The sequence below is a fragment of the Dunckerocampus dactyliophorus genome, chromosome 9, assembly GCF_027744805.1.
Source record: "Dunckerocampus dactyliophorus isolate RoL2022-P2 chromosome 9, RoL_Ddac_1.1, whole genome shotgun sequence".
Taxonomy (NCBI): domain Eukaryota; kingdom Metazoa; phylum Chordata; class Actinopteri; order Syngnathiformes; family Syngnathidae; genus Dunckerocampus; species Dunckerocampus dactyliophorus.
The window spans coordinates 18,901,471-18,926,232 of record NC_072827.1 but is presented as its reverse complement, the minus strand read 5'-3'; the positions used below and the strand labels follow the sequence as shown (position 1 = coordinate 18,926,232).

Sequence of the window (24,762 nt, the reverse complement as noted above, 5' to 3'; positions counted from 1 at the left end):
TCCGAAAATCCGAAACTGGGGTATCCAAAACATAATGACTTCTATTTCTAAGACTGCGATGTAAGTCGAAATTTATACATACTGTAAGTTATACGTAAATTAACACCTAAGGCACTCACACTGTACACAGAACACAAAGGACTTGTCAGATACAGAGTAGAGTAAACCGTAATAGAGCTGTTTTCGACCAAGGATTTTGTAGTCAAATCTGATGTATTAGATTTTGTCCATAGTCGACTAATCGTTGTTTTTTTTTTTTTTACCAGCATTTTTAATGATGTAGACTTCAAATGTTATAGTCTGCCTGTCGGTGACGTCATTGTCTTTCTGGTATGTGGTGGTCATGGGAGTTGTAGTGGACCTGTGAAATACAGTTTATTCGCTTGTTCTTTTGGTCAGTTCATTCACTTCATTCCGTATTCATATTTAACTCATCTGGCCTTATTTGAAACTCCTTTTTCGTGACATTTATGGGGACAATATGCAAAATAAGGACATTTTGTACACCTCTGGATGGTAGTTGACGGTCCAGTAGCAGTGACGCTTAGGTGTGTCCAAGTCAAAACACATATGTAGGAATGTTACAAATACAATCCCATATGCATGGTTGCACCAGAGCGCGCCCAGTGATTGGTGTGAATGCAACGTTGGATATCACCCCTCAAATCATCAACCCCAAGGAGAAGACTTGCACCCTTTCTGAGTCCGGCACGTCCGTGTCCTGGTGAGTCTTGCAAAATCCGTCCCATAATAGTCTCTAAGAAAGACATCAACATCCTTATTTTCTGTGTAGTTTTAAGGTGAAATACTGTCTGAAGGCAAGTGGCCGAGGAGCTCCTTCCTCTCTCTGTGAGTAAAAGTCCAGTCTTCTTGCGGCATCGCTGCTGCCCCTCGCTTAGCTGTGATATCTTGCCTTTGCCTGCAGCTTTCCGTGTGGACTTGCTGTTGGACCGCCTCAAACAGAAGGAGGCGACCAAGCGCGTCCTCTTCCTTCATGGCCGCACCTTTCAGTACTCCAAGAACATGACGGTTTCCAACGGTGGCAGCCTGGCCTGCGAGGAGCAGCTTGTCTTTCTTCGAGTAGAACAGCTTTTTAAACACACACAGACCCAAACATTGTTTGATTTGGCAAAAACAAGCTGTGTGTCCTCTTTCAGGACGACCGGGAATTTCGAGATAAGATCACACCCATCTCCGTGGTGATGGAGTACAGTCTGGACTATCAGCTGGCCGCAGATAAAAACGGACTGTTGCCCATCCTGGACGTGTCTGCACCACCCAACATCACCAAACAGGTAACGCTGACACCTCCACTTTGCAGTCATGGTACTGTCTCGTAGTTTGACGTCATCCTTGTCCTGTTAGGCTCACATCCTGCTGGACTGTGGCGAAGACAACATCTGCAAACCTGACTTAAGGCTATCTGTGAAGAGGTGACCTTTCTTTTTTTGACTTGTTGCTTTTTGCATTTGTCAGATATGCAAACTTTTTAATGTTGTATTAAAATAGTATTAACTCTTTAGAGTCTCCAACTAAACTAACAGACAGATTCAAACCATTCCAACAAGAAAGTATTAACTCTTTAGCATCTCTAATTAAACTAATAGTTACGTTTAATTACAACTAACAATTTTCCAGAAATTCCACCATTTTCTTATCACAAAATCCTTTCGCTTGAGAATTCTTACTGTTTGGTTGAATTTGGCTGATTTCATAATATATTGTTAAAAATAAGCATCACATGACTGTTCATGTATTCATCAAAGAGTATGACAATTCTTATGCCGATTATGATGCTAAAAATGCATGGATTTTAAATAGCTGATATGAATATGATGCAAAATGGACTTGATACCTATGTGACATAACTATGACATACTGTACATTATGTGACATTAGGTGGTTGTGCAGAGTAAATAATGAGTAAATTTATTGGACAACGAACAGACGTCATTACTCAACCACCCACTACTTACCAGCCAAAAGTGGAGAGACCATTGTTCTTTAACAGTGGTTGTTTAAAAGATACAGTTGTTTGGTCTGCGTTGTAATTTGATGCTATTCCGCTTCGATTCAAATTTTATCAACCCAACCTGACAAGTCACCTGTAAATAATTAGTGTGAAATAAAACTCAAGAAAATCTACTGGTGTTGAGTAATAAAGCGTCCTGTGCGATCATCTTAGCCTTTTCCAGTGCAGGCTGGCTTTATGTGCAAAAGAACCGGACACTTACTAAGTCCACATTTCTCAACCAATTCAAATCATTCCAACATCAAAACATTCATCCCATTGAAGACATCATTCAGGCTATTTTCCAAACCCCAAAAATTCCCTCTTCCCAGTATTCCACATTTTCCGTACAGCATTTCAGTTCAGCTTCAACTGTACAGCATTCACATACAGTGTCTACACAAATTGCCATCTCTAGTTAATATATTGTGTAATAATGTTGTCCCAAGCGAAGAAAAGGTCAAGACGTGTTTCTTTCCTAAACCACAAGCAATCATGTCTCCCCCTTCAACGCTGCAGCGACCGCGAGCAGATGGCCATTGGTGACGACAACGCTCTCACGCTGGAGATCAGCGCTGAGAACCGCGGCGAAGGAGCCTACGAGGCCGAGCTGCACGTCTTCCCGCCACAACAGGCCGATTTCACTGGCGTGGTGCGCAGTCAGGTGACGTGACCTCCGCCCCCCCCCACCACCTCACAGTCAGAAACTAGTAGGTCAATGTGACCAGCGACGTGCTTGTGTACTTGACAGACGCTCAGCAGGCTGTCATGCGCTTACAAGAAGGAGAACCAGACCAAGATGGTGGTGTGTGACCTGGGAAACCCCATGAAGGGAGGAACTAAGGTCAGTGCAGACGCCTCCTGACAGCTTTTTCCAAGAAGCGATGAAAATACACACGGAGTAACAATTGTCTATAGGACCATTTTAAAGAGTTTGTACTGAAAATGGGAAGTTTGAACTACTAAGGTCACAGATGATCGGTGAATCACATGGAATAACTTCATCCATGGACCAATAAGACACACTGGAGTCTGTTAACTTTGCTATCAAGTGAGGACACTGTTTTGAATGCGAGTTCAGTCAATTCACATAACTTCTTGCCTATATTCTTCTTCTCTTGTTTATGTTCATTGTGTCCTGAGTTCATACTTTGATGCTTGCTGAACTAAGCTCTCATGAAGTACGCTCACGTCTTGTATGAGCTTTTGTATGTATTCCAAAAACTGATTGATTTCCAAATTGTTTGACCTTAGCAGCTTTTTGATTTCAGAGGTTCCGCTGTCATTTCTCGAATGAAATGATTTAGCGCTGGCCCGACCTTATCATGCATGTTGAATGACTACAGAGGAGGCGTGGTCTTACACTGCTTCCTGATATGTCATTTTGTTTCAAATTTCTGTGCCGTGAATGGACAGGTGCTGGCCGAGCTGCGCTTCAGCGTGCACCAGCTCTCAGAGGAGGACACGGCAGTCCAGTTTGACCTGCAGATGGTCAGGTACAGTCAACACGCTATTCACAGGTAGAATGTCATGCTGCTGGTTTCCATGACGACTCTCACACAGAGGACTCGTTTGCAGTATGGCGTATCTACCACAAGAGTGGAGCTCTAGTAACCAATTTTCACTGTCTTCTGCTTGGTTTTTAATGTCAGCTGTAATTTCAGTTGTTCTTATCAACCTTATTTTCTTTCTGAAATTTTTTTTTTTTAGCTCCAACCAGTTCAACAACACCAGTGCACGAGTGTCTAGCATCACCAAACTGGTTGTTGTGGCCAGAGTTTCCATACGAGGGTAAAATGCTTATGTGCACATGCTAACTTGCACGCATATACACAAGTTGGAAATATGTGTGTTGTCTTTTGCAGCACTTCTTCTCCAGGCCAGGTGCTGCTCCCTATTGCCAACTGGAAACCAAAGGTACCACCTGTCACGGGAGACGATATCGGACCGCAAATAGTGCACGTCTACGAGGTACACGTGCGCACACACACACATATTGTATTCTACTAAGAGTCTGTCCATACGGGAATTTTTTGGGTCAAAACTGTACAATATATATATTTTTTTGTCTTATACAAAGTGACCTGCAGAATAATTCCATTCATCATAAGTGTAGACAAGCAGAAGACAATGGACCTTGTGCGAATGAGTTCTTTATTGTTCTATAGTTTTGGTGTGTCACGTGGCTTTCTGTCTGTTTGCAGTGCCACATGTAGGTGTGCCTTAAGTATGACATCGTTTTCACCCAGTAACCGTGTACTGATCCGACACTGGATGGACACAATTTTATTTTCAACTGGCCAAAAAAAAAAAAACAGGACCATTTGTTACCATGTGGACAGGGTCTAAGTTTGGGTCTAAGGGGGGAAACAAATTTTGTAATTTGAGTCTTGAGCTGTAAAAGAATCTATGGTGGTCAGACAAGATTACACCATCTAGTGAGATGCAGCAACAATATTTAACATTATATTTTATAGGCATTCTATAGTCAAGGTATTTTATTTACTTATTTTTTTATCGGGAATTTGACTACTACTGCTAGTGGTCAGAGGTTTATTTTTGTCATTTTAAAAGTCACTAGTGGTTTACACACACACACACAAGCTAAGCAGTTTTACGTTTTGCATTTTATTCCCTAACACAGTAATCTCTCGTTTATCGTGGTTAATTGGTTCCAGACCCAGCCGCGATAAGTGAATTTCCGCAAAGTAAGATTCAATATTAATAAGAGGAATATTTTCGTAGTTATGGCATAGAAAACCTGTCTGCGATCCTCTATATGCAGTTTTTAACATTATTGGAGCAATTAAGACATGAAATAACACCAATATAAGCACTTTTACATTTGTGAAAATAAGAACTTCCTTGTTGTTGTTTTTGTTTTTTTTAAACGCAATTGTGAGGGAGCGATATTTGAACTGCGAACTGTGATCTTAAAACCGAGTAACGTACTGAACCGTGATTATGGCGTCCCATTACACACCTAGTATTTTACAACTGTACTCAGAGGTCAGTGAATACAACAGAAAAATTTGTCTTTTTTTTTTTTTGCCTTGGGATGTGCTCATTAGAAGACATGGACGTGACGAGTGAATGGTTGATTATTGATCAGTAATTGTTTCACTGTGAAGCTACTGAACAGCGGTCCCAGTACGTTCAGTAAGGCGGCGCTGGAGGTGGAGTGGCCGTACCACTACAAGAACGGATCGCTGCTCTACATAACCAGCTTCGACACCGAAGGACCCATCAACTGCACCACCGACGTGGAGATCAACCCTCGCAACGTGTCGGTGAGACGCACGCTCGCACGTGTACGGATGGCCGCCATTGACTACCGTAGGAAAGACTAACACGCTGCTAGATGTTACTCTTAAAGGGGGCCTATCCTACATTTCACAATTTGAGATTCAGTATTCACGACCCCACAGATTTTTGCGCAAAAAGATTTTTTGGGGGAGCTAAAGACCTACTTCACCATCACTGCTCTCCTGCTCTCGACACTTCAAGGACAGCTGTTTCATGAAGAAAGCATAGTTCGTCACCGGATTCTCAAATGTTCATCCAATTTTTTTTATTTTTTTTAATGGTTTGCTGATAACCATTAACATGTAACCGCTTGGGGTGCGGGGGCAGTGAGGGGCTGGAGCCAACCCTCGACCAATCACAACAGAGCAGACAAGGTCAGGGGAGGCGGTTGCTGAATCTGAACGCTTTGGCCAACAGGAGTAGAATGCAGATTTGCCATGTACGCATCCTTGAGATTTATGGAGTATTTTATTATTAGAAGAAAAAAAAACTTAGTACCCAATTGCAATCCAATATAATTTTGAAAGCCCCAGAAAATAGCATGATAGGACCCTTTCTAAAACGCCACTGCTCAATTCTTTTCAAAATCATCCTCATTTCACAATGAGTGCACAACACCAGTTGAACTTGATGGCTTGATTGTAATAGTTACTGTTGACCACAAAAATCAAGAATATGGAAACAGCGATGTACAAAAATATCTCAAACATAAGATTGTCTTGGCGTCACACAACAGCATTTTTCACCTGGAACACACTGATCCTATTAACTTGTGTGGCTGTTCACTTGCTTGTTGTTTGCATCCTTTAGAATCTGCTGTCGTCAGCGAAGAACGCCAGTGGCGTGGCACCCAGAGAGCGCGAGGCGGAGGGCCGCAACCGAAATCACGTCCGCAAGCGAGACCTGGAGACGAGAGATTCTCAGAACGACCTGCTAACCCTGGTGAGTACCCTCTGATATGACCTTGCTGTGACACCTTGTTGCTCTGACGGGCACATACCTCAGACACCAAAGAAGCCATGTGGTCCTCGTCAAATTACTATGTGCTGCTATACTGTCAGTGTGAGGGACTGATTGATCAATAATAATGATGATTGATCCGAGAGCGTGTGTGTGCGTGCGCATGTGTGGCGTGTAGGACTGCAACACAGCACAGTGTCTGAAGCTGAGATGTGCGGTTGGTCGTCTGGAGAGGAAGAAGAACGCCATCCTCTTCATCTACTCCAGACTAGATGTCAACAACTTCCTAGCGGTATATACACACACACACACACACACACACACACACACACACACACAGCCAATGCTACACAACTGTTTTACTCATGCGAACACACCCACACAAAGCTACTCGGTTACATACACACAATGGTACACAAATTTTACGCACACAAAAAGTGCTACAGTTACACACACACACACACACACACACAGTGGCACACATGCACAGGTGCTTTGAAGGCTGTTCCAAGACCCCACTTTGGAAAGGCTGACCACATCTCTATATTCCTTTATCCAACGTACAGACAACTTCTCAAAAAAGCTCCCCCTGTAAGTACAGCAGTTAAAGTGTGGAATGAAGAAACTGATCAAGTACTTCAGGACTGCTTTGGCTGCACAAACTGGGATTTGTTTAAAACTGCAGCGGGGAGGGAAGATTGTACTGTTGATTTGGACGAATATGCTTCTGCTGTTACTGGCTACATTAGCACATGTATAGAGACTGTTACCACCACCAAGTATTACAGAAAATACCCTAACCAAAAACAGTGGATGAACTGTGATGTAAGGGCTAAGCTACGTGCTCGTTCGACTGCATTTGTCATGGGCACCGCTGATGACTACAAAAAGGCCAGATATGACCTGAGGAGGTCCATACGGGAGGCCAAAAGACAGTACAGACAGAAGCTGGAGGGCTACTATTCCACCTCAGACCCTCGGCGCATGTGGGCGGGGCTCCAGCACATCACAGACTATCGACAGCAGAGTAGCGTAGCCACGTCCAGCCAAACCACACTTCCAGATGAGCTGAACGAGTTCTATGCCCGCTTTGACACCCAAACTTCTGATGAGCAGAGAGGGTGGCTGAACCTGGGGAGCACACAGGACGCACCTCTCATGGTGACATCAGCTGATGTGCGCAGGGTTCTAAACAAAACAAACCCACGAAAAGCAGCAGGCCCAGACAACATCTCAGGACGTGCACTTCGGGTTTGCTCATCAGAGCTAGCTGATGTGCTTGCTGACATATTTAACCTGTCGCTTGCACAAGCATCTGTACCGACCTGCTTTAAGTCCACCACCATAGTGCCCGTACCCAAGAAGAGCAACGTGACCTGCTTGAATGACTATCGCCCTATAGCACTCACTCCTATTGTTATGAAGTGCTTTGAAAGGATAGTCATGACCCACATCAAAAAGAGCATCCCGGCGGCAACTGTGGACCCTCTACAGTTTGCATATCGCCAGAACCGGTCCACGGATGATGCAGTCAACACTGCCATCCACACAGCCCTTTCTCACCTACAGGGCCAGGACACATACGTCAGAATGCTATTTATAGACTATAGCTCTGCTTTTAATACAGTCAGCCCCCACAAACTCACAAATAAGCTCCTCACACTTGGCCTGTCTCCCTCCCTCTGTAACTGGGTGTTTAACTTTCTCACAGGCAGGCCCCAGTCAGTCAGAGTCCACAACCGCACATCCAGCTCAAGAATTGTGAGCACTGGGACCCCACAGGGGTGTGTGCTGAGTCCACTCCTCTACACGCTCTTCACCTACGATTGCGTGGCCTCCCAGAACAACACCAGCATCATTAAATTTGCGGATGACACTACAGTCATCGGACTGATCACTGGTGGTGTTGAAACATCATACAGAAGAGAGGTGGCGGACCTCATAGCTTGGTGTCGTGATAACAATCTCCTTCTCAATACAGATAAGACTAAAGAGATGATCATCGACCCAAGAACAAGGGAAAAGGAGCCGCATAAACCCCTGTTTATTGATGAGACTGAGGTGGAGAGGGTGAAAACCTTCAAGTTCCTTGGCACACACATCAGCGAGGACCTCACCTGGTCTCACAACACCCAACAAATTCTGAAGAAGTCCCAAAGGAGACTGTACTTCCTGAGAAGACTGAGGAAATTTGGCATGTCCACCACAATCCTGAGTTGCTTCTACAGATGCACCATCGAAAATGTCCTTACCGCCTCCATCACTGTTTGGTACGGTAACTGTACAACACGTGATAGGAAGGCACTCCAGCGGGTGATCAAGACCTCACAGAACATTGTTGGGGCAGCCCTCCCCTCACTGCAAGACATTTATACATCTAGAGTCCTACGCAGAACACACAACCTCATCAAGGACAGCACACATCCACAACACTCATTATTCACACTCCTACCATCAGGCAGACGCTACAGGAGTTTGAAGTCCAGGACCACAAGGCTGGCAAACAGCTTTTACCCACAGGCCATCAGGCTTCTCAATGAAGCACTCAGACACGCCACACGCAACACACACTCATAGCACTTTATTTATTTATTTATTTATTTGTATTATTTACTTGCATTAATGTCTCTTCTGTTGTTGTTGCTTAATTTCTTGGTATTTATGTATATGTGTTTATGTTTCTTATGTTCTTATTCTTTCTTGTGTTTTTCTTTCTTTTCCTTGGGAGAATGAACAGAATAAGATTTTCATTGCATGGTATAACTGCTGTTTTACCATGCACATGACAATAAAACTCTCTTGAATCTTGAATCTTGAATGCAATACTAAAATGTTAAACTCACACAAAATGCTATACAACTCTTTGTGTTCAGGCTGAGAATCAGAATCGTTCGTATGTGATCCGATCTACGGCCTCCTTCAGTGTCATCGAGATGCCGTACAAGAACCTCGTATCGGAACTGCCGTCCAACAGCACCACTGTGAGAAAGACAGCCACACACACACGTCATGTTTATTTGCTAGCGTGTATTATAATAGCCAGTGTGCTTCATTAGCCGTTTTTTGTTGTTGTTTTGCTAGCGGTTAGCTCACACGTTGAGGATAATGTCAGGTTCTTTGTTTTGTGAAGACTTTGTTTATTTTCAACAGGTTAGCGTGTCTGTGATGTGGGTGGCCGACATCCCCCAGCCAGTGCCAGGCTGGGTGGTGGCACTAGCAGTGCTGGCAGGACTTCTGCTGCTGGCGCTGCTCATCTTCATCATGTACAAGGTAAGCAAGATGTCTTCTACGATCAACATTTCACACACACACAACCACGTCCTTGTCTTCTTCAGTTGGGCTTCTTCAAGAGGGTGCGCCCCCCCCAGGAGGACTGCCTGGAGAAGGAGCAGCTGCAGCCTGAAGAGAACGGCAACACTGACACCTAGTGGTCACGTTGGGTACTGCGCCTCCAATACCAGGAAGAAGGTGGCTCTTCATCATAGCAGCCATCAACCAGAACTTTGATACTGCTCTCACGTGCACACCACCTTAGCTTAACTTAGCACAAAGCCTCCCGCGTGTGAGTGGTATCAATCTTGCACTTTGTCTCCTGCTTGTAATGGAATTGACTTCTACGCAAAGTCGGGCATATTTTACAAGCCTGAATCAGAAACACTTCCAGTTCATTTCAACACGGTTTATACTTAGTTTCACTTTTAGTTCCAATCGACGCTTGTGACTGTCATGACGCAATCCGTACCGGAAACACAATCGGTTCTGTGCATGCGCAAGACCTACGGTACTTCCTCCTCTCGCAAATTTTCATGACAGCGCTTCTGTGACGTCATGTGCTGTGGTAGTTATGATTGTGTTTTAAATGTATGAGCATTAATGGTCAATAACCATACTTAATTTATGTAATATATTGGGGGGTTATTTTATTAGTGACTCTTAATGAAAGACCTTGTTAGCATGCGGATGTTTCTGTTGTCTTTATTCACAAAGACTGAGCTACATTAAAACTTACGCAATGTGCCGCAGACGCAAACGTCATATTCAGTTACATATATTAAACATGAATAAATACCATAAAGCAACACATAAAATGCAGTGATAATTTAATCTAAACAACCAAAAGCAGAGTGTAATGATGGATTAATCTATAGGATTCAGATAGATTTTTTTTTTTTAAATGGAGAAATACCATCCATCCAAACAGAACTATCTTGCTGGCAAATGCTTTTGTATATTTTCAGTGGTGGAAGGAAAAAAAAAAAACACTTGCACCATGGATACAGAAAAAAAATCGATTATGTTGTAATTTCTCAGATTTTAATGACGTTTTTGGGAGCGGGGGTGACGTATATTGCACATGCGTAGCTGGAATCTTTGCTGCCTGACGTTTACGCACTGTAACTGCTGTGAAATAGATTGACGGATGACGTAGATTTCACTTGCGCACGTGACTGCCGAAAAATAGGTCGACTGGATGTAGACGCATTCTGCACATGCGTAGAACCGATTGCGTTTCCGGATTGCATAATGACAGTGACTGCTAACCCTGATGAAGCTAGTGTTTAAAGGACAACTAGTTAGTTAGCCAGATAAAAAACAAAAAAATTAGTCAGCTAGTTGTGCTAGCTGCTGTATTTGCAGCTAATGTCTCCTTTCGCTAAGCTGTTCGAGTTTTTTTTTTTTTTTTTTTTTTTTTTTTTAAAGATGTATTCTGTTTATAAAAATCCAGACGTGTAGTGTAACCTGGCCCTGGCTAACTAGCTACTGAGGCTAAAGTTTGAGCTTCATTAACAGATTACAAAGGTTGCTATATCATGCTCGAATACAACAGTCGCATGCAATGCTAGGATTAGCGCTGAAGTCAGCAAATCAACTAATGCCAAGTAAACTAAAGGTGACTTAGAGGTGCAGGGCTGTGGTGCTTTTCCTTGCCGTGATGTATTTTTTAAAATTTTATATCTCAGATTGCAGACATGATTCTAATTTTGTACGATTGCTAATGAATCTTTTCTTTTCCAATTCTGTAAATCTAAAAACCCATATTGGGTTTCCATTCTGAACAATATTTTTAATTGATTAATCATCATTCTGCGTTGTTTACCGGGGGTTCCCCTGCCTAGTAACTACATGTAAGCACCTACCCAACGATCTACTTCCTGTGACATAGGCTAATGTGTAGCTAGCGCACTGAGTCATGGCGGAGGTAACAGTCTGCTCTCGCCAGAAAAAGTCAAAAGTGGACAAGTTGTCGCAGTACGGTGTCCACTTTGACCAACGAAGTACTAAAAATGGCGTTCGTGTGTTATGATGTATTCTTTCACGCTTTTGTGATTTCACCTTTTCAATGAAAATAAACTTTCTCAACACGTTTGTGTGAGGCATCGACACCACGAAGGACTTTGTGTGCAAACACTCCTGACCAGCAGGGGGCAGCCTCACATAGCAAGTTCAAAAAAGTGTTTGTGTCTGCAGGACGCCAGGAGGGGCTCAAGAAAAACAAACATCAGTGACACCTTTTATCTGTTTAATTTGGAAAAAAAACATGAGATCATGCGTAGCTTCATGGTCAAGGCTCCGTCAGCAGGAAGCTGAGATCACTTCCTGGCTCGTACTCGACCGCAGGCCGTCCCCTAGGGCGCCACGCAGGCGTTGAGAGGTGCCGCATCACGCGAGCGTGTTTGTGAACGCTTACCTGGCAAAGAGTCGTGCCCTGGTGCTTCCTAACAGAGTGGCTCGCCGTCCCTCCACCAGCAGCATGGAACCTTCACAAAGACCCTGGACAGACGTCACGTGATGGCGCGCCAGTTAGAACCAAATGCTCTACTTTACATAATGTCAGTGGTGCTCACCAGAACCGATGGCGTGTCCGGCTCTTCATGGTACTGACTGATCCGCTGTTCTCTGGTCTCCTGCACGAGCATGTCATGTCAGCTGACTACTAGTTTGGACTCGCATCAGTCAAATTGAAGATAGAATTGATACTAAATGCAAGCATGCCGTTTATGATCGTCTTTGGCCTGATAAGAGCAAGTTGATGAAGTTTGATCTTATTGACACACCTCGTTTGAGTGATCCAAAGTCTAATGAGCACAAAGTGTGTCAAAGTGCACAAAGAAGACAAGATAACAAGCGCTTCACAAGACTCACCCCCATGTGGCGACTGTTGGGGTCGGCATCCAGGAAGTGCGGATTGATGTTGAAGGGGACAAGGCCGATGGCGGTGAAAGAAGGCGGAAAGACGATGGGCATGTCGTTGGTGGTGCTGATGCTGACTGTGGCCACATTGGTGCCAGCGCTGGAGCCCATGTACGGCACACCGTCCTACACCCAAATGGACAAAGACGAGCGTTTAGAATCAAAACTGACTTGACATTTGACCTGAGGTCAAATGCTCACCTCCAGAACCCTTCTCCGGATCTCTGTCAGAAGATTGTTGTCGTAGAGACATTTCAGCAGCCGGAAAGTGTTGCCTCCTCCTGTGGGACACACTAGATCTAAATGGACTAACACTGGATGGACAATATGTTGACACTTGACTGCATTGTAACTGGAGACATTGGACTGCAACAGACATGGCATTAGACCTAAGTAGACTGACACGGTTTTCAAACTGGACTGAAGCAGATTGTCACTGGAGTAAGACAGTACTAAAGTGGACTGGCACCGAACCAGACCGTCAAGTCAATTTAAAAATGCTGACCAATAAAAATGGCTTCCGCCTTGTTGACGGCAGCGATAGGGTCTGGGGCGTCGTGGATGCTGTCGAGTTCGTAACCTGCAAGCACATTGACCAAATATCACTGTGGCGTCATTTGGTCGCCACATAAAACGACAACACTGAACATGCTCGCAGGGTTCTTCACCCACCCAGAGTTTTCAACTTGTTTCTGGCTGTCTCTGCGTAGGCGTCTCGGTCGTGAAGCGCATACGGGACAAACAGGACCCTCTTCACATCTCTACAACAGCAAAGTTTGAGGGTTAGTCATGTGACCTAAACGAGCCCCCTGCTGGTCGTTAGTGGTAGCATGAAAATGCATAGAATAAGAAACACTAAAGTTACAAAATTAAGGCTGCATGACGAGTTTCCTGTGAGCCTGCTACCAGGACATTTCTGATGGACGTGACGTGACACGAACACACGCCTCGCAGATGAAAATGAGAGTGCGCGTCTCGTCAATGCACGTTGATGCTCGTCGTACCTGCCCAGGAAGCGCGCGATGTGCTCTTGACAGTGGTCCAGGTAACCGCTGCCGTGCAGGGTGGAGTTGGACACCAGTAGCAGTCTCCTGTTCTTCATCTTGTCCACTGACGGTCAAGTCCAGCTGTCTCTCACCCGAAAGTCATGTGCGGTCATGTGACAAGCGCAGCAAAGTCCTGGTGGGGGGGAGGAGTCAGCGATCGACTAATCACAAAGGAGGAGCATAAACTTTTACAAGTCTAAGATAACACGTCAGATTGGAGGGTGTTCTCAATGAAGTGACAAGGATGTGCTGACCCAATAGTTCTCGCTCGTGTTTTATCGGCCGGCGATGGCGTCACAGGCGGAGAAGCGGAAAGAGCGGTAGGCGGGGCTTATTACCCACATCTGGATGAAAAACATCTGGACTGCTCAATTCGCGTCCATGACGCTCTCGCAATCCGACCAGGTACCGGACACACACCGAGCGACGGCCCAACGTTCCCGAAGACGATGGCTTGGTTCTGGACCATCTTGCGGATGGCCGTGGCCCTCCTGAGCGTCGGTGAGTTACTCTATGCGTGTGTGTTTGTGTGTGAGAAAGAGAGAGAGGGCGGAGGGAGGGAGGAGGTGGAAAAGTTTGAAAAAGTCCAAAAGTTTGTGACGACGTGTTCTTAATGAAAGTGACTAAAGATGTTTGCTGAAGACTGAACTACTAATAGCCAGACAAAATTATACATTCAAATTGGAGAATAAACTGGCTGCAAATAATCTTGGTTTAACAAAGCAGACAAGCAGAGTTTAAAATGCAGGATAGCAAATGTGTTCTTAAAGATTGTATTATTAGCACAGAGATTCATTTGGCTGAGTTTTTATTGTCATTTTTATGCATTCAGTTTTAGCAAAGAAGTTCTGGAACTAGCCTTAGGGACAAAGACATTTTAAAGTCACCCGGCAGGATGTTGAAAAACATTTCATGTAGTAAAAGTAAGTATAAAAACATGGTCCAGACATCATCTGTGGTTGTATACTTAAAACATGTGCTAAAGAACAGAGTCCCGTAAGCTGCCATGTTTCTCCCTACAGACACATGTCCCCAAACTTTGGAAAGACGCTGTTGTAGTTCCTGACTGCAAACCCAACAGCCCACAAATGGTGAATTGCTTTAGACCAGTCGCTCTGACATCCATTGTAACAAACATATGAGAGCAGATAGTCAGGTCTGAGATTTTAAGGCAAACTCATCCTTTACAGTGTTCATATTGTTGTGTCGAGTTTGGTTTATTTGAGAATATATGACAGTATATATAATATATGACAGGAGTATGACAATTCATATGACGAATTTGATGCTAAAATGCATGTCTTTCAGATCTTTGATACAAATATGATGCAAATTTGACTTGTTTGACACATATGCAACACACTTGACATATAACATACTTGACATATATGTGACATATATGATGCTTGGTGGTTGCACCGAGTAAATAATTAGGTAGGTTTAAGAGATTGACCAAAAGACACTACTACTTAAATGATTGGACCGAGAGAAGACCGGAGAGCCCATTGGTGTATGTAACTACTACTGTTGCTTCAAAATACAACTGTCATTCGTAATTTGATGCAATTCCTCGTTGATTCAAAGGGTATCAACATACATGTAACTTGACAGGCTCCTGTAAATAGTTGAAATGTGGAATAAAACTCCAGAAAATCTACTAGAGTTGAGTTTATAAGCATCCTTAACAATCTTATCAGCCTTTTCAAGTGCAGGCAGGCTGTAGTACGCATATAGGCCTCACAGAGGTGTGCAGGATGCTACTCTAACTTCGTTAGATGTGCTTGAAAAGCATTTGGACAAAAATGGAACACATGCCCGACTGTTCTTTGACTTTTAAAACGATCCAGCCTCATATTTTTTTTTTCAACCAAAAACACCACCGCCGGCTATAGCACAGAGTATGTCACGAAAGTGTCACATTTCTGGAAAAAAAAAATCTTTCACGGGGCAACACTAAGGAAACAACACTTGGATACAATGTAAAATAGTCAATGTACAGCTTGGATAACAATAAACTGACTGTCCCCTCAAAATAACTCAAAGCCGTAAATGTGTAAACTGCTGGTAACAAAAGTGAGTACACCCCCCTCATGAAAATGTCCAAATTGTGCCCAAAGTGTCAATATTTAGTGCGAATAGCATTATTTTCCAACACAGCCTTAACCCTCTTGGGCATGGAGTTCACTAGAACATCACTGGTTGCCTCTCCTCTTTCAGGCCTCCATGACAACATCATAGAGCTGGTGGATGTTACACACCTTGCTCTCCTCCAACTTCTGTTGGAGGATGCCCTACGGTGCTCAATAGGGTTTAGGTGTATCACCTTTACTTTCTTTAGCAAGGCAGTGGTAATCTTGGAGGTGTGTTTGTGTCATTATCATGTTGGAATACTACCCTTATTCTGTCCTTGTTTGGGGATCTTTGCATATTATTAATATTTAATCATCATAATAACCAGTCTCTTATTTAATTTGTTCATATTTTTCATCTTCCTGTCCAAAAGTAAAACAAAAGTATTCACAAAGTAGATTGTTTTCACAAAAGGGGTAAACATGCCGCCTTAGCACTAGCATTAGCATTGGATCTTTATTTTGTCAACATAAACAGAAAGTGGTGGTAACCGTGACGACATGATTTTTTTTAAATGACTGTCTGTGTTCTGTGTATGTGTGTTGTCACTGTCCTTTTTTACCCCCCCCCCCCCCCCCCCCCCCACACACACACACACACACTTTGTTGCAGTGCCAGTCACTGTACTCTCCAGCAAGAAAGCCAAGATTTGTGTGTGTGTACAAAGATGTTGTTATGGTGTCATATAGTTCAAGGCGATCAAAATATTAGAGACAGCTGTCAGTACAGTACAGTACACCATCATGAATACACAAAAGTGAGTACAGTTTTTAGCTATTAGATTATTCTTAAGTGTGTGTCACGCAAGCATAAAAAGAAGTGAAGTCACAGTATAGAATGTATATAATGCTAACAATCACATTCACGTCTCCTCGTCTTGTTCATCTTCACCTGCTAGCGACAGTGGTGTCTCTGAGCCATCTCAACTTCAACCTGTGTAAGTGGTGCGAAACGTCCAGTCCGGCGTGCCAGGATGGCATCTGCCTTTCCAACTGCTCCTTGTCCTCCTACTGCGCTTCCCTGGAGGAGATCTGTGTCTCCATATGGTGAGCTAACGGGATGACACGCAAAGGTTTGATTTATTTCTGCACTGGATTTGAAACAGGACTGGCACTGCACTTAGACTAGACCTAAGTGGACTTACATTGGATTGACTGTAGACCGAATTTGACTGACGTTGGGTTTAAACATGACTGAAGCAGACTGACACTGAATCGGAACATAATTGTCACCGCATTTACACGAGACTTAAATCAATGGACACGGGATTGAAACAGGACTAAAGCGGGCTGACACTGGATTGAGTTGACAGTATTTACACCAGATTGAAGTTGACCAACACTGGACTGAAACTGAAGCATAAGTGAACTGGCGCCGCATTGACACTAGACCTCAGTGGACTGACACTGCCTTGACACAAGTTTGCCAGCCAGGACTGGTGCGTCTGACTGTTACAGTATGTTGGACCTGCCCCCACTACCTAAAGAGTGGGGGCAGAGATGGCTGTGATGATGTCACTGTGTTTTTTCCAGGAGGAAGACCAACGACACAGCGACAGTGCACACCATGTGTCACAACCCCGCGCTGCCGCTGGAAGGTGTGGAGGTGGGGCTTCTGGGCAATGTCACTTCCAGGGAGTGTCACATGGTGAAGCAGCCAGTGGAAGTTGGCGCGTCCATGGTGTGTGCTTGCCGGGGCGAACACGAATGCAACGACAAGCTGATCTTTGCTGACGGTGAGCGAGAGACTGTGCGAGACAGTGACAGTGAGTGCACCCATGTGACTCGTTCTTTGATGTTCAGGCTTCTCCAGGCTATACAGCAAAGATGTGGCTCCTGTGGTGACCACCAGCTTGCTCCTGCCCCTACTGCTGGCTGCCGTTGCCACGGTTGCCTTCTGTTTCCACCGCACGCGCCACCAAGGCAAACACGGCTGCCCAGCCCACCTTCGGTGGCCCTCCAAAACCAACGTGGACCATCCTGGCGGGGGCCCACTAGAGAGCAGTGTCCAAAGAGAAGAGTCGACCGCCAAGGTGGCACCGCTCCACTGTGATGCAGGCGGGCCACTACCCATCAAGCTGGAAGCACTGCTGGGCAAAGGCCGTTTTGCAGAGGTCTGGAGGGCGTGTTTGCTGCCGAGTGACACGGTTGCGGTCAAAGTGTTTCCCGTTGCAGAATATGCCTCGTGGAGAAACGAGTGTGCCATCTTGTCCGATCCCGAGCTGAAACACGACAACGTTGTTGGATTCCGTGCGGCTGAGGTCCGGGGCCCGGTGGGTCACACTCTGACCACATACTGGCTGGTCTTGACCTATCACGACCTCGGAAACCTGCAAGACTTCCTCGTGACCAATGTCCTCAGCTGGGAGGAACTAATTACCATGGCAGCCAGCATTGCTCGTGGCTTGGCCCACCTTCACAGCGACACCACGCCCACCGGGTCACCCAAGGTTGGTAAACAATGTAATGAATTGAGAACATGTAGAGATGTTCGTTAAGGTAATGTTCCTGCCGCAGGTACCGGTGGCTCATCGGGATGTGAAGAGTAGCAACATTGTCCTGAAGAAGAATGGGGAATGTGTTCTGTGCGACTTCGGCCTGGCTCTCAAACTGGACCTGTCCCTCACGGTGGACGACTATGCTAACAGTGGGCAGGTAAAGTCAAACAACGTCATGGGAACACGCCGAGGAGAACCTGACCTCTACTGTGGTCTGCTACAGGTGGGCACGGCTCGCTACATGGCTCCGGAGGTTCTGGAGTCCAGAGTGAACCTGGATGACGTGGAGGCCTTCAAGCAGATGGATGTTTACTCCATGGCTCTGGTCCTCTGGGAGATGGCCTCTCGCTGCCGCACCATCGGAGGTAGGAGGAAAAGTACAAGAAGGACCAATCCGAAGTGTCACCCTTGGGGCGCTTTCTAGTTCACCTTGGCAACAAAACCCACTCAATTGTGTGTACGTGTATATGTGTGTGTGTGTGTGTGTACTGTATGTGTGTAGAGGTTAGCAGCTATGAGCCAGCGTTTGGCTCCAAAGTGTGCGAGCATCCGTGCGTGGACAGCATGCGAGACCTGGTGCTGAGGGACCGACGACGACCGGACATTCCAACCGCCTGGACGCAGCATCAGGTTAGTCATGTGACTCTTAAATAGACTCCCCCCTTCCCTCCCCAGGATAAATTGGATGGATTGCGTGTGTGTTTAGGGGATGAACATTTTCTGCTCCACCATGGTGGAGTGCTGGGATCACGACCCTGAGGCCCGGCTGACAGCGCCCTGTGTGCTGGAGCGCTTCGCTGCCCTACAGCAGGAAGAGGCAGAGACAGCGGGCGGGTCAGAAGGTGACAAAAGTGGAGCAAAAACGTCCGAGGACGTCAGCCATGTTGAAAGCGTTCCTCCTCTAACCTCCTCTGGGACACGTGTGATTCCATGAAGACATTTTCGTGCAGGCCACTGTTCTCCGTGGTGAACAAGGTAAGCACGCCTGACGTCGTCACTGACAGCAGAAGAAGTCATGCCACGCTGCGACTTCAACATCAAAGAACAATCTCGTGATCCACTGATGACCTATCACATTCTTCTACCGAAAATGGTCACGTGGAGGTGTCCAAGTACATCAATGTCATCCATGTGACTGACAGGAAGTGGCTTTTCCAGTTTTCTGTGTTGTGCGTGAGAGGGGGCAGGGCCAACGTCAAACAGTGCTGCTCCCCCTGGTGGCCACACTTTTGTGTTTAATTGCACTGAGAAGCCTGGACTGTTGATCATTGGTTCTACTTCCTGTTCTACGTCAACCAATCAGGTGGCTTTAATGTCACCGTGATGGTAGTTTCGTTTTGTGTGTACACTAGCCAGAATACTTGAATGTCTTATATGCAAACACATCCATATTGGGGATTGTAACTCTAAAGGCTTCATCATCCTACACACTGACATCTTGATCCTGTTAAAGCTCTTCGGCAGGGGCTGAGTGGGTGACTTGCAATTCTCCAAACTACTTGGGGTGGTGGTTCCCTGAGAGTGAAAAACAACAACTTTCTCATTGGCTAGCTATTTAGCTTCCTACACACATACAAGTAGTGAATAATGACGATTGAAGCAACATGCAGTTTGTTGTTGGAATTGGAACTAATTGATATGGAACATTTGTCACTTTTATTGTACATGTTGTCCTGAGACCGCTCATATTTCTATCATTTTCATGGAACTGCTCATATTTGCGTATTGCATATTTCTTTGCTGAGACTCTGCAATTTGCGCCATTGTTTCTTTTTGTTTTGGCAGACTTTTTGGCACTTTAGTTGGAGAGAAAAAAACACAAATGATGTACAAAAAAAAAATCCAACCAGTTACAGCTTTGCGGTCTGTGTGACCGCTGATGCGAGTTTGGGATTTTTTTAGAGGTGCACGCCAAGCTCTGCCGGAGGGTTTGGAGGGGAAGGAGCCAGCCGACGGCTGTAGCATCATGAAGCCTTAACTCCTAACCCTACCCATAACCATTTCTACCACCACAGCCATATTGTGGATTGCAACCCTAACCCCCTAAAGACTATCCCTGCTGGCTCTCTAATCTGACCAGCTATCAATCACACAGCACTGACTATGCTGACCAGACCTTTGGCTGTCTTGTATGGAGGTCCAGTGTGAAGTGAACAAAACCAAAGCCAGATGCTTGATTATTCACAGTATTTGGCTACAAACTCAATGGAGACATGTCCATAACATGACTCAGCTCTCAGCTTTATTTTGTGTTTGTCAGCAGAAGTATTTGGACAGTGACGTTGGCTAAAACATGATGGTTTGTACACGGACGTTTCCATCTGTTCTGTCAAACACTCCTATTCCGTTCCCATGTTTGTCCTTAAAAGAAGACGCCCTCCTGTGTCAGTGGGACGTTCCCACCTCCTTGATCCACACAAAGCCCACCTGGGTGCCGAAGTTGGGTCCGTCTCGGGCGTGTGAGAAGAAGTCACCGGGGTGGCAGCAAGTGCACGGCGTCACATGCGACCTGTCTGTCACCGTGTCATCATGGATATGCTCCGGCAGGACCCCGCCCCTCTGTAGGAGGAGCCTGCGGCAACCAATCACATGTTGGAAAAAGGATTAGTTGTAAATTCAGAGCAGATGTAAACGCTGGGAATTGTGAGCAGAGCACCACCTGTTGGCCAGGCGGATGTTGACGTGCGGCGTGGCTGACTGGGGGTCAGTAACGCAGTCCTGATGGAAGTTTGATGCCTGCTCTTGCTCCAGCGTGAAACAACACGCCCCCACCGATGGTCCCAGGACCACCAGAATGTTCTTAGCCTGGCAACCAAAGTGCGTCACCATGGCCTCCACTGTTGCCATGGCAACCCCCATCTGGGTTCCTCTCCATCCTGAGTACCACAAAGAAAGAGTTGCTTCTTGCTTGATGGCACCTTGCATACCTGCGTGATGGCACCTCGCATACCTGCGTGAGCGACGCCGACCACCTTCGACACCGGATCAACAAAGATGATTGGGATGCAGTCGGCGCCTGGAGCGGCCACTACCTGCCCCGGCCGATCGGTCACGATGGCGTCATAGCTCTCTGGCTCAGCTTCGCCCATGATCCACACCTGGTTGGAATGTTTGACCTGCAGCAGCGGAGCACGTATCCTCTTAGTGGACGGAGCAGTCAAGGAGTTCTTCCGGACGCAATGACTGACCTTGGCCAGGTGGAGGGGGCGCGGGTGGAATCCGGCATGGAGTGCCAGCCGCCGTCTGTTCTCCTGCACCACAGCGGGGGGATCACGCCTCCTGCTGCTGCTGAACAAGTTCAAGGAGGACAAGGAGGGAATGTAGGACACGCCCCCTGAACGCGTGCTGAAACCATGGCCAAAGCAGTCTGCTGGTTAAAAAAAAGACATAGAAGTTTGCATAGAGAGAGAGACCAATTATGACCCAGGGTCTCCAATTGGGATATCTTTGTAATGCCTGATTCTAACTTAAACCTAAAAACCTGTGTGAAATGCTACATGAAGCATCATTGTCAAATTTGAAATTGGATTAGGTAAGGATTTAAGCTATGGACACATCGGATTCTCTGGTCCATATCACAAAATTTGCTCTTCTGAAGGCACATTTTTCTGAAAAAAATATAAGCAAACCTAAAAAAACCCCCACAGTGTATTCAAACTCTTATTAACGTAGCACTTCAACACACTGACTGTTGGGATAAACATTTGTTGGCTTTGTTAGCTTACATACACAACATAAAGTGGCAAGAAACACTTCAATTCTGAATAAAGAAAAACATTCTGAACCAAAAATCCCTCCATACTCTCTATTCTCTGGTGTTAGCATATCTGAATTATTGTGTGGCGATATGTGGAAGCAACTCCAACACTGCACTTCATTCGCTAGCTCAGGAATGTCCAAGGTGTAGCCCGGGGGCCATTTGTGGCCCGCGGCACATTCTAAAAACATAATTTAACAAGAAAACGAAAAAAAAATCCCAGCAGAAATGGAAAACCCTGCAATAATTTTACAAGAATAAAGTCAAAATATTAAGAGAAAAAGGTTGTAATGAGAAAAAACTAATTTTACAAAGATAATGTAATATGAGGAAAAATAGCATCATTTTAGTAGCATAAAGTTGAAAACTTAAAGAAAAAAGGATGTTACTTTTTCATAATATTATGTGAAACAAACAAAACAACAGACACAGCGGCGGTAGTCCGCCCTCTCATGCAGCCCACCACCACTGCTTCAAAAAGTCCTCGGGGAAACCCAACTGTAATGCTGATTGTACCTGGTGTTGAAGTTTACTATAAAGTTGAAGTGGACAAGTACACAGCTCTAACCATCCACTCTTTAAGTTAAGTTTGTAACAGACTACAGTGAAACCGTCACCTCCACTCCTGCCGCCACGCATCACCGTGCCACCAACAAGTCTTCAATAAAGGTAAAAGTAATGTTAAACTACTTATTCACTATAAATGGGTTTTTTGTGCTAATATTTCTGGTGTCTGGAATAAATTAATCAGAATTGCATTATATCTTTGCTTTATTTCTTAGGTACAGCGGTACCACTGTATTACTATATTGTATTATTATATTGTATTGTACTGTTATTATTATATTGTATTGTTACTCTGTTGTGAACATGTATTACATTATGTTATTATGCTGTAGCACATGTAAACATCAATTGACGGACATCATCCTTGTGTGTTGAAGTCACCTGGGATCAGCGATGACGTTAGCAATCTGACGGGTCCGCCCAGCGCCGGAAGTGTGTGCAGAAAAGAAGTGACGTCTTCCTCCTCATCCTCAGGTGAGTGCGTATGGGCAGGGCGGGGGCATCCCAACCTGTAGGTGAAGTTGTAAAGAGCGGTAAAGAGCAGCTGCTGGTACCGAAGGAGCCGCTCTCGACCCCGCTCACTCGTGATGACACGCATCACGTGCACGTCCAGGTCGTCTGCCGCCCGCTTTAGCCTGTACACGCACTCGGCCGTGGAGCGCGAGTCCAGAAGGCGCGCGTCCCCGTACGCGACCACCGGCGTCTCCGTGACGTCACCCCCGCCGAGCAACACGAATAAGTGCGCGTGCGCGGCGGCCTCCTCGCTCAGCAGCCGGTCAGTGCACCCGCAGCGGCACGCGTGCGCGAGATCGAGCAGCACGACCGCGCACATCGTGCACGGCAGCCACTTGCCTGCCTGCGCGCGTCAGACAGGCCCTGAACGGAAGCCTCTCGCGAGGCCACACTTCCTATTTGCGCTCAAGCCCCGCCCACTCAGGAAGTGAGGGCGTGACAGTAACGTTACCGTGTGAGAAGTTGACCTTAAATTCAAAGAGGTAAACTTTTATTATATTATATTTGGGTCTGCTTCAATGACATTCTTATAGCGTCATTGAATTTGATGAAAGAGCTTTAACATTACACTTGGATTTAACATAAATGGCTGCACCTCATTTTGGTAGGTCAGTCCTGAAGACATTCTAACCATTTGTGTTTGCGTAAGTTGACGCTGACCAAGTCTCACACAAGACAATTGCATCAGTTGAGATTGTACAAATGCACATCATGTCCATTTTGACCAAAACACGTACTTCTCACATTCAGGTGGATAAAACCAAACAGGCGTGGACTGGGACAAAAATTTGCCTCTGGACTTTTTGGTGCAGACTGGCCCACTAGAATCTGCGCGCATATACTGGTCCATCTCACCCTATCACACCCAAGCAATTAACACCACCACAACACTAAACAATATCTCTCTACTTTAAATCACAGGTATCAAACTCAAGGCCTGTGGGCCAGATATGGCCCACCATATATTTTATGTGGGCCGCACAAAGCCTGGAAATAATAAAATAAGACGCTTATTTTTTATTTTATTTTTATTAACTTTAGTATTTAAAAAAATGTTTCTACATTTTCATTTTATTATTAATGTTATTTTTGTTTAAAACTATATTTAGTTAAAAGTAATAAAATAAAATAGACAATCTTTCTTGCTGAATGTATTTGTTCTGTCACTTTTGACAGAAAATTTGTGCTACATGCGGTTGGAGTTACTCATTTTTTTTGTTGTCAAACCCCATTTGGTTCATGGTTCATGGTTCATGGTTTTAATTCATCTTGAACATGCATACAAGTCAAACAGTTGCACATCACACAATACAGTTCACAGTTTTGCATGTCCAAAAAGGAGTAGGATGAAGCAAAGCTTATTTAATCCTACCCCTCATCAGCTTCACATCAATTGCAATACATTCACTCACCTCTTTTTCTTCCAGGTATGCTTTGTAAGGCTACATGACAATGTAGTGCGATCATAACAAGGTTTTCACTTACTAAAAGGAAGCTACAAGCATAATGATAACTGATAGAATGATTGAAGAAGTGTTTGATTGATAATGAATGAGTACAGACCATGTAGTCACCACAATGAAAAGTTAATAGTCAGTATAGTAATGGTTAGATGTTGTATTGTATGTACACAGTGGTTCAGGTCTCTTCTTTGTATTTTGTGAACATCAACTGCTTGTACTTTTTATTAAAATCGCTCATTGTTGTGCATTGTTTGAGTTCCTTACTCAATCCATTCCACAACTTGATTCCACATACAGAAATGCTGAAAGTTTTCAGTGTT

At 45.0% G+C, this 24,762-nt stretch overlaps 4 protein-coding genes across 10 annotated transcripts in view; 2 read left to right on the top strand and 2 right to left on the bottom strand.

Moving 5' to 3' along the window:
• The window catches only part of itgav (integrin, alpha V), a 31,036-nt gene extending 19,387 nt beyond the window's left edge, over positions 1 to 11,649 (top strand). Inside the window, exons 17-32 of the mRNA XM_054786737.1 lie at positions 617 to 724; positions 794 to 849; positions 926 to 1,080; positions 1,158 to 1,295; positions 1,366 to 1,433; positions 2,531 to 2,675; positions 2,763 to 2,855; positions 3,428 to 3,507; positions 3,722 to 3,802; positions 3,877 to 3,982; positions 5,143 to 5,301; positions 6,128 to 6,259; positions 6,456 to 6,569; positions 9,151 to 9,258; positions 9,428 to 9,547; positions 9,613 to 11,649. Coding sequence (XP_054642712.1) covers positions 617 to 724; positions 794 to 849; positions 926 to 1,080; positions 1,158 to 1,295; positions 1,366 to 1,433; positions 2,531 to 2,675; positions 2,763 to 2,855; positions 3,428 to 3,507; positions 3,722 to 3,802; positions 3,877 to 3,982; positions 5,143 to 5,301; positions 6,128 to 6,259; positions 6,456 to 6,569; positions 9,151 to 9,258; positions 9,428 to 9,547; positions 9,613 to 9,705 — 1,756 coding nt within the window. The 3' untranslated portion in view covers positions 9,706 to 11,649. The remainder of the gene's footprint in view (positions 1 to 616; positions 725 to 793; positions 850 to 925; positions 1,081 to 1,157; positions 1,296 to 1,365; positions 1,434 to 2,530; positions 2,676 to 2,762; positions 2,856 to 3,427; positions 3,508 to 3,721; positions 3,803 to 3,876; positions 3,983 to 5,142; positions 5,302 to 6,127; positions 6,260 to 6,455; positions 6,570 to 9,150; positions 9,259 to 9,427; positions 9,548 to 9,612) is intronic.
• Positions 10,946 to 14,096, bottom strand: si:dkey-69o16.5 (Alpha-aspartyl dipeptidase-like). Of its 2 annotated transcripts, XM_054786747.1 has the most exons (9): positions 13,770 to 14,096; positions 13,474 to 13,648; positions 13,142 to 13,230; positions 12,975 to 13,049; positions 12,671 to 12,750; positions 12,422 to 12,595; positions 12,124 to 12,183; positions 11,967 to 12,049; positions 10,946 to 11,904 (listed from the first exon to the last, which is right to left on the bottom strand). In XM_054786747.1, exons 2-9 carry the CDS (start codon positions 13,569 to 13,571, stop codon positions 11,841 to 11,843), a joined length of 723 nt encoding a protein of 240 aa, XP_054642722.1. In that variant the 5' UTR covers positions 13,572 to 13,648; positions 13,770 to 14,096; the 3' UTR covers positions 10,946 to 11,840. The 2 variants fall into 2 exon arrangements, with proteins under 2 accessions (XP_054642722.1, XP_054642723.1); XM_054786748.1 differs by having other exon boundaries at positions 13,474 to 14,096.
• Positions 11,815 to 22,545, top strand: LOC129187446 (TGF-beta receptor type-2-like). 3 transcript variants are annotated; one of them, XM_054786740.1, is made up of 9 exons: positions 11,815 to 13,835; positions 13,921 to 14,016; positions 16,544 to 16,691; positions 17,178 to 17,380; positions 17,448 to 18,094; positions 18,162 to 18,299; positions 18,366 to 18,507; positions 18,645 to 18,772; positions 18,849 to 22,545. In XM_054786740.1, exons 2-9 carry the CDS (start codon positions 13,965 to 13,967, stop codon positions 19,074 to 19,076), a joined length of 1,686 nt encoding a protein of 561 aa, XP_054642715.1. In that variant the 5' UTR covers positions 11,815 to 13,835; positions 13,921 to 13,964; the 3' UTR covers positions 19,077 to 22,545. The 3 variants fall into 3 exon arrangements, with proteins under 3 accessions (XP_054642715.1, XP_054642716.1, XP_054642714.1); XM_054786741.1 differs by adding an exon at positions 14,348 to 14,438 and having other exon boundaries at positions 11,815 to 14,016; XM_054786739.1 differs by having other exon boundaries at positions 11,815 to 14,016.
• Positions 18,034 to 23,335, bottom strand: lacc1 (laccase (multicopper oxidoreductase) domain containing 1). 4 transcript variants are annotated; one of them, XM_054786745.1, is made up of 5 exons: positions 22,848 to 23,335; positions 21,331 to 21,512; positions 21,093 to 21,258; positions 20,802 to 21,018; positions 18,034 to 20,714 (listed from the first exon to the last, which is right to left on the bottom strand). In XM_054786745.1, the coding sequence occupies exons 1-5, from the start codon at positions 23,296 to 23,298 to the stop codon at positions 20,528 to 20,530; spliced, it is 1,203 nt and encodes a 400-aa protein (XP_054642720.1). In that variant the 5' UTR covers positions 23,299 to 23,335; the 3' UTR covers positions 18,034 to 20,527. The 4 variants fall into 4 exon arrangements, with proteins under 4 accessions (XP_054642720.1, XP_054642721.1, XP_054642718.1 ...); XM_054786746.1 differs by having other exon boundaries at positions 21,331 to 21,509; XM_054786743.1 differs by having other exon boundaries at positions 21,093 to 21,512.
• Between the last annotated feature and the right edge of the window lie 1,427 nt (positions 23,336 to 24,762).

Coding starts and splice junctions, on each gene's coding strand:
- si:dkey-69o16.5 (XM_054786748.1), bottom strand. CDS start 13,571: ATGAAGAACAGGAGACTGCTACTGGTGTCCAACTCCACCCTGCACGGC. Junction 12,751..12,974: donor GGCGGAAGCCATTTTTATTG/GTCAGCATTTTT, acceptor TGTGTCCCACAG/GAGGAGGCAACACTTTCCGG. Junction 12,050..12,123: donor CGGACACGCCATCGGTTCTG/GTGAGCACCACT, acceptor ACGTCTGTCCAG/GGTCTTTGTGAAGGTTCCAT.
- LOC129187446 (XM_054786740.1), top strand. CDS start 13,965: ATGGCTTGGTTCTGGACCATCTTGCGGATGGCCGTGGCCCTCCTGAGC. Junction 14,017..16,543: donor CGTGGCCCTCCTGAGCGTCG/GTGAGTTACTCT, acceptor TTCACCTGCTAG/CGACAGTGGTGTCTCTGAGC. Junction 17,381..17,447: donor CAAGCTGATCTTTGCTGACG/GTGAGCGAGAGA, acceptor TTTGATGTTCAG/GCTTCTCCAGGCTATACAGC.
- lacc1 (XM_054786743.1), bottom strand. CDS start 23,298: ATGTGCGCGGTCGTGCTGCTCGATCTCGCGCACGCGTGCCGCTGCGGG. Junction 21,513..22,847: donor AACGTCATCGCTGATCCCAG/GTGACTTCAACA, acceptor TTTTTTAACCAG/CAGACTGCTTTGGCCATGGT. Junction 21,019..21,092: donor GGTCGGCGTCGCTCACGCAG/GTATGCGAGGTG, acceptor TGTGGTACTCAG/GATGGAGAGGAACCCAGATG.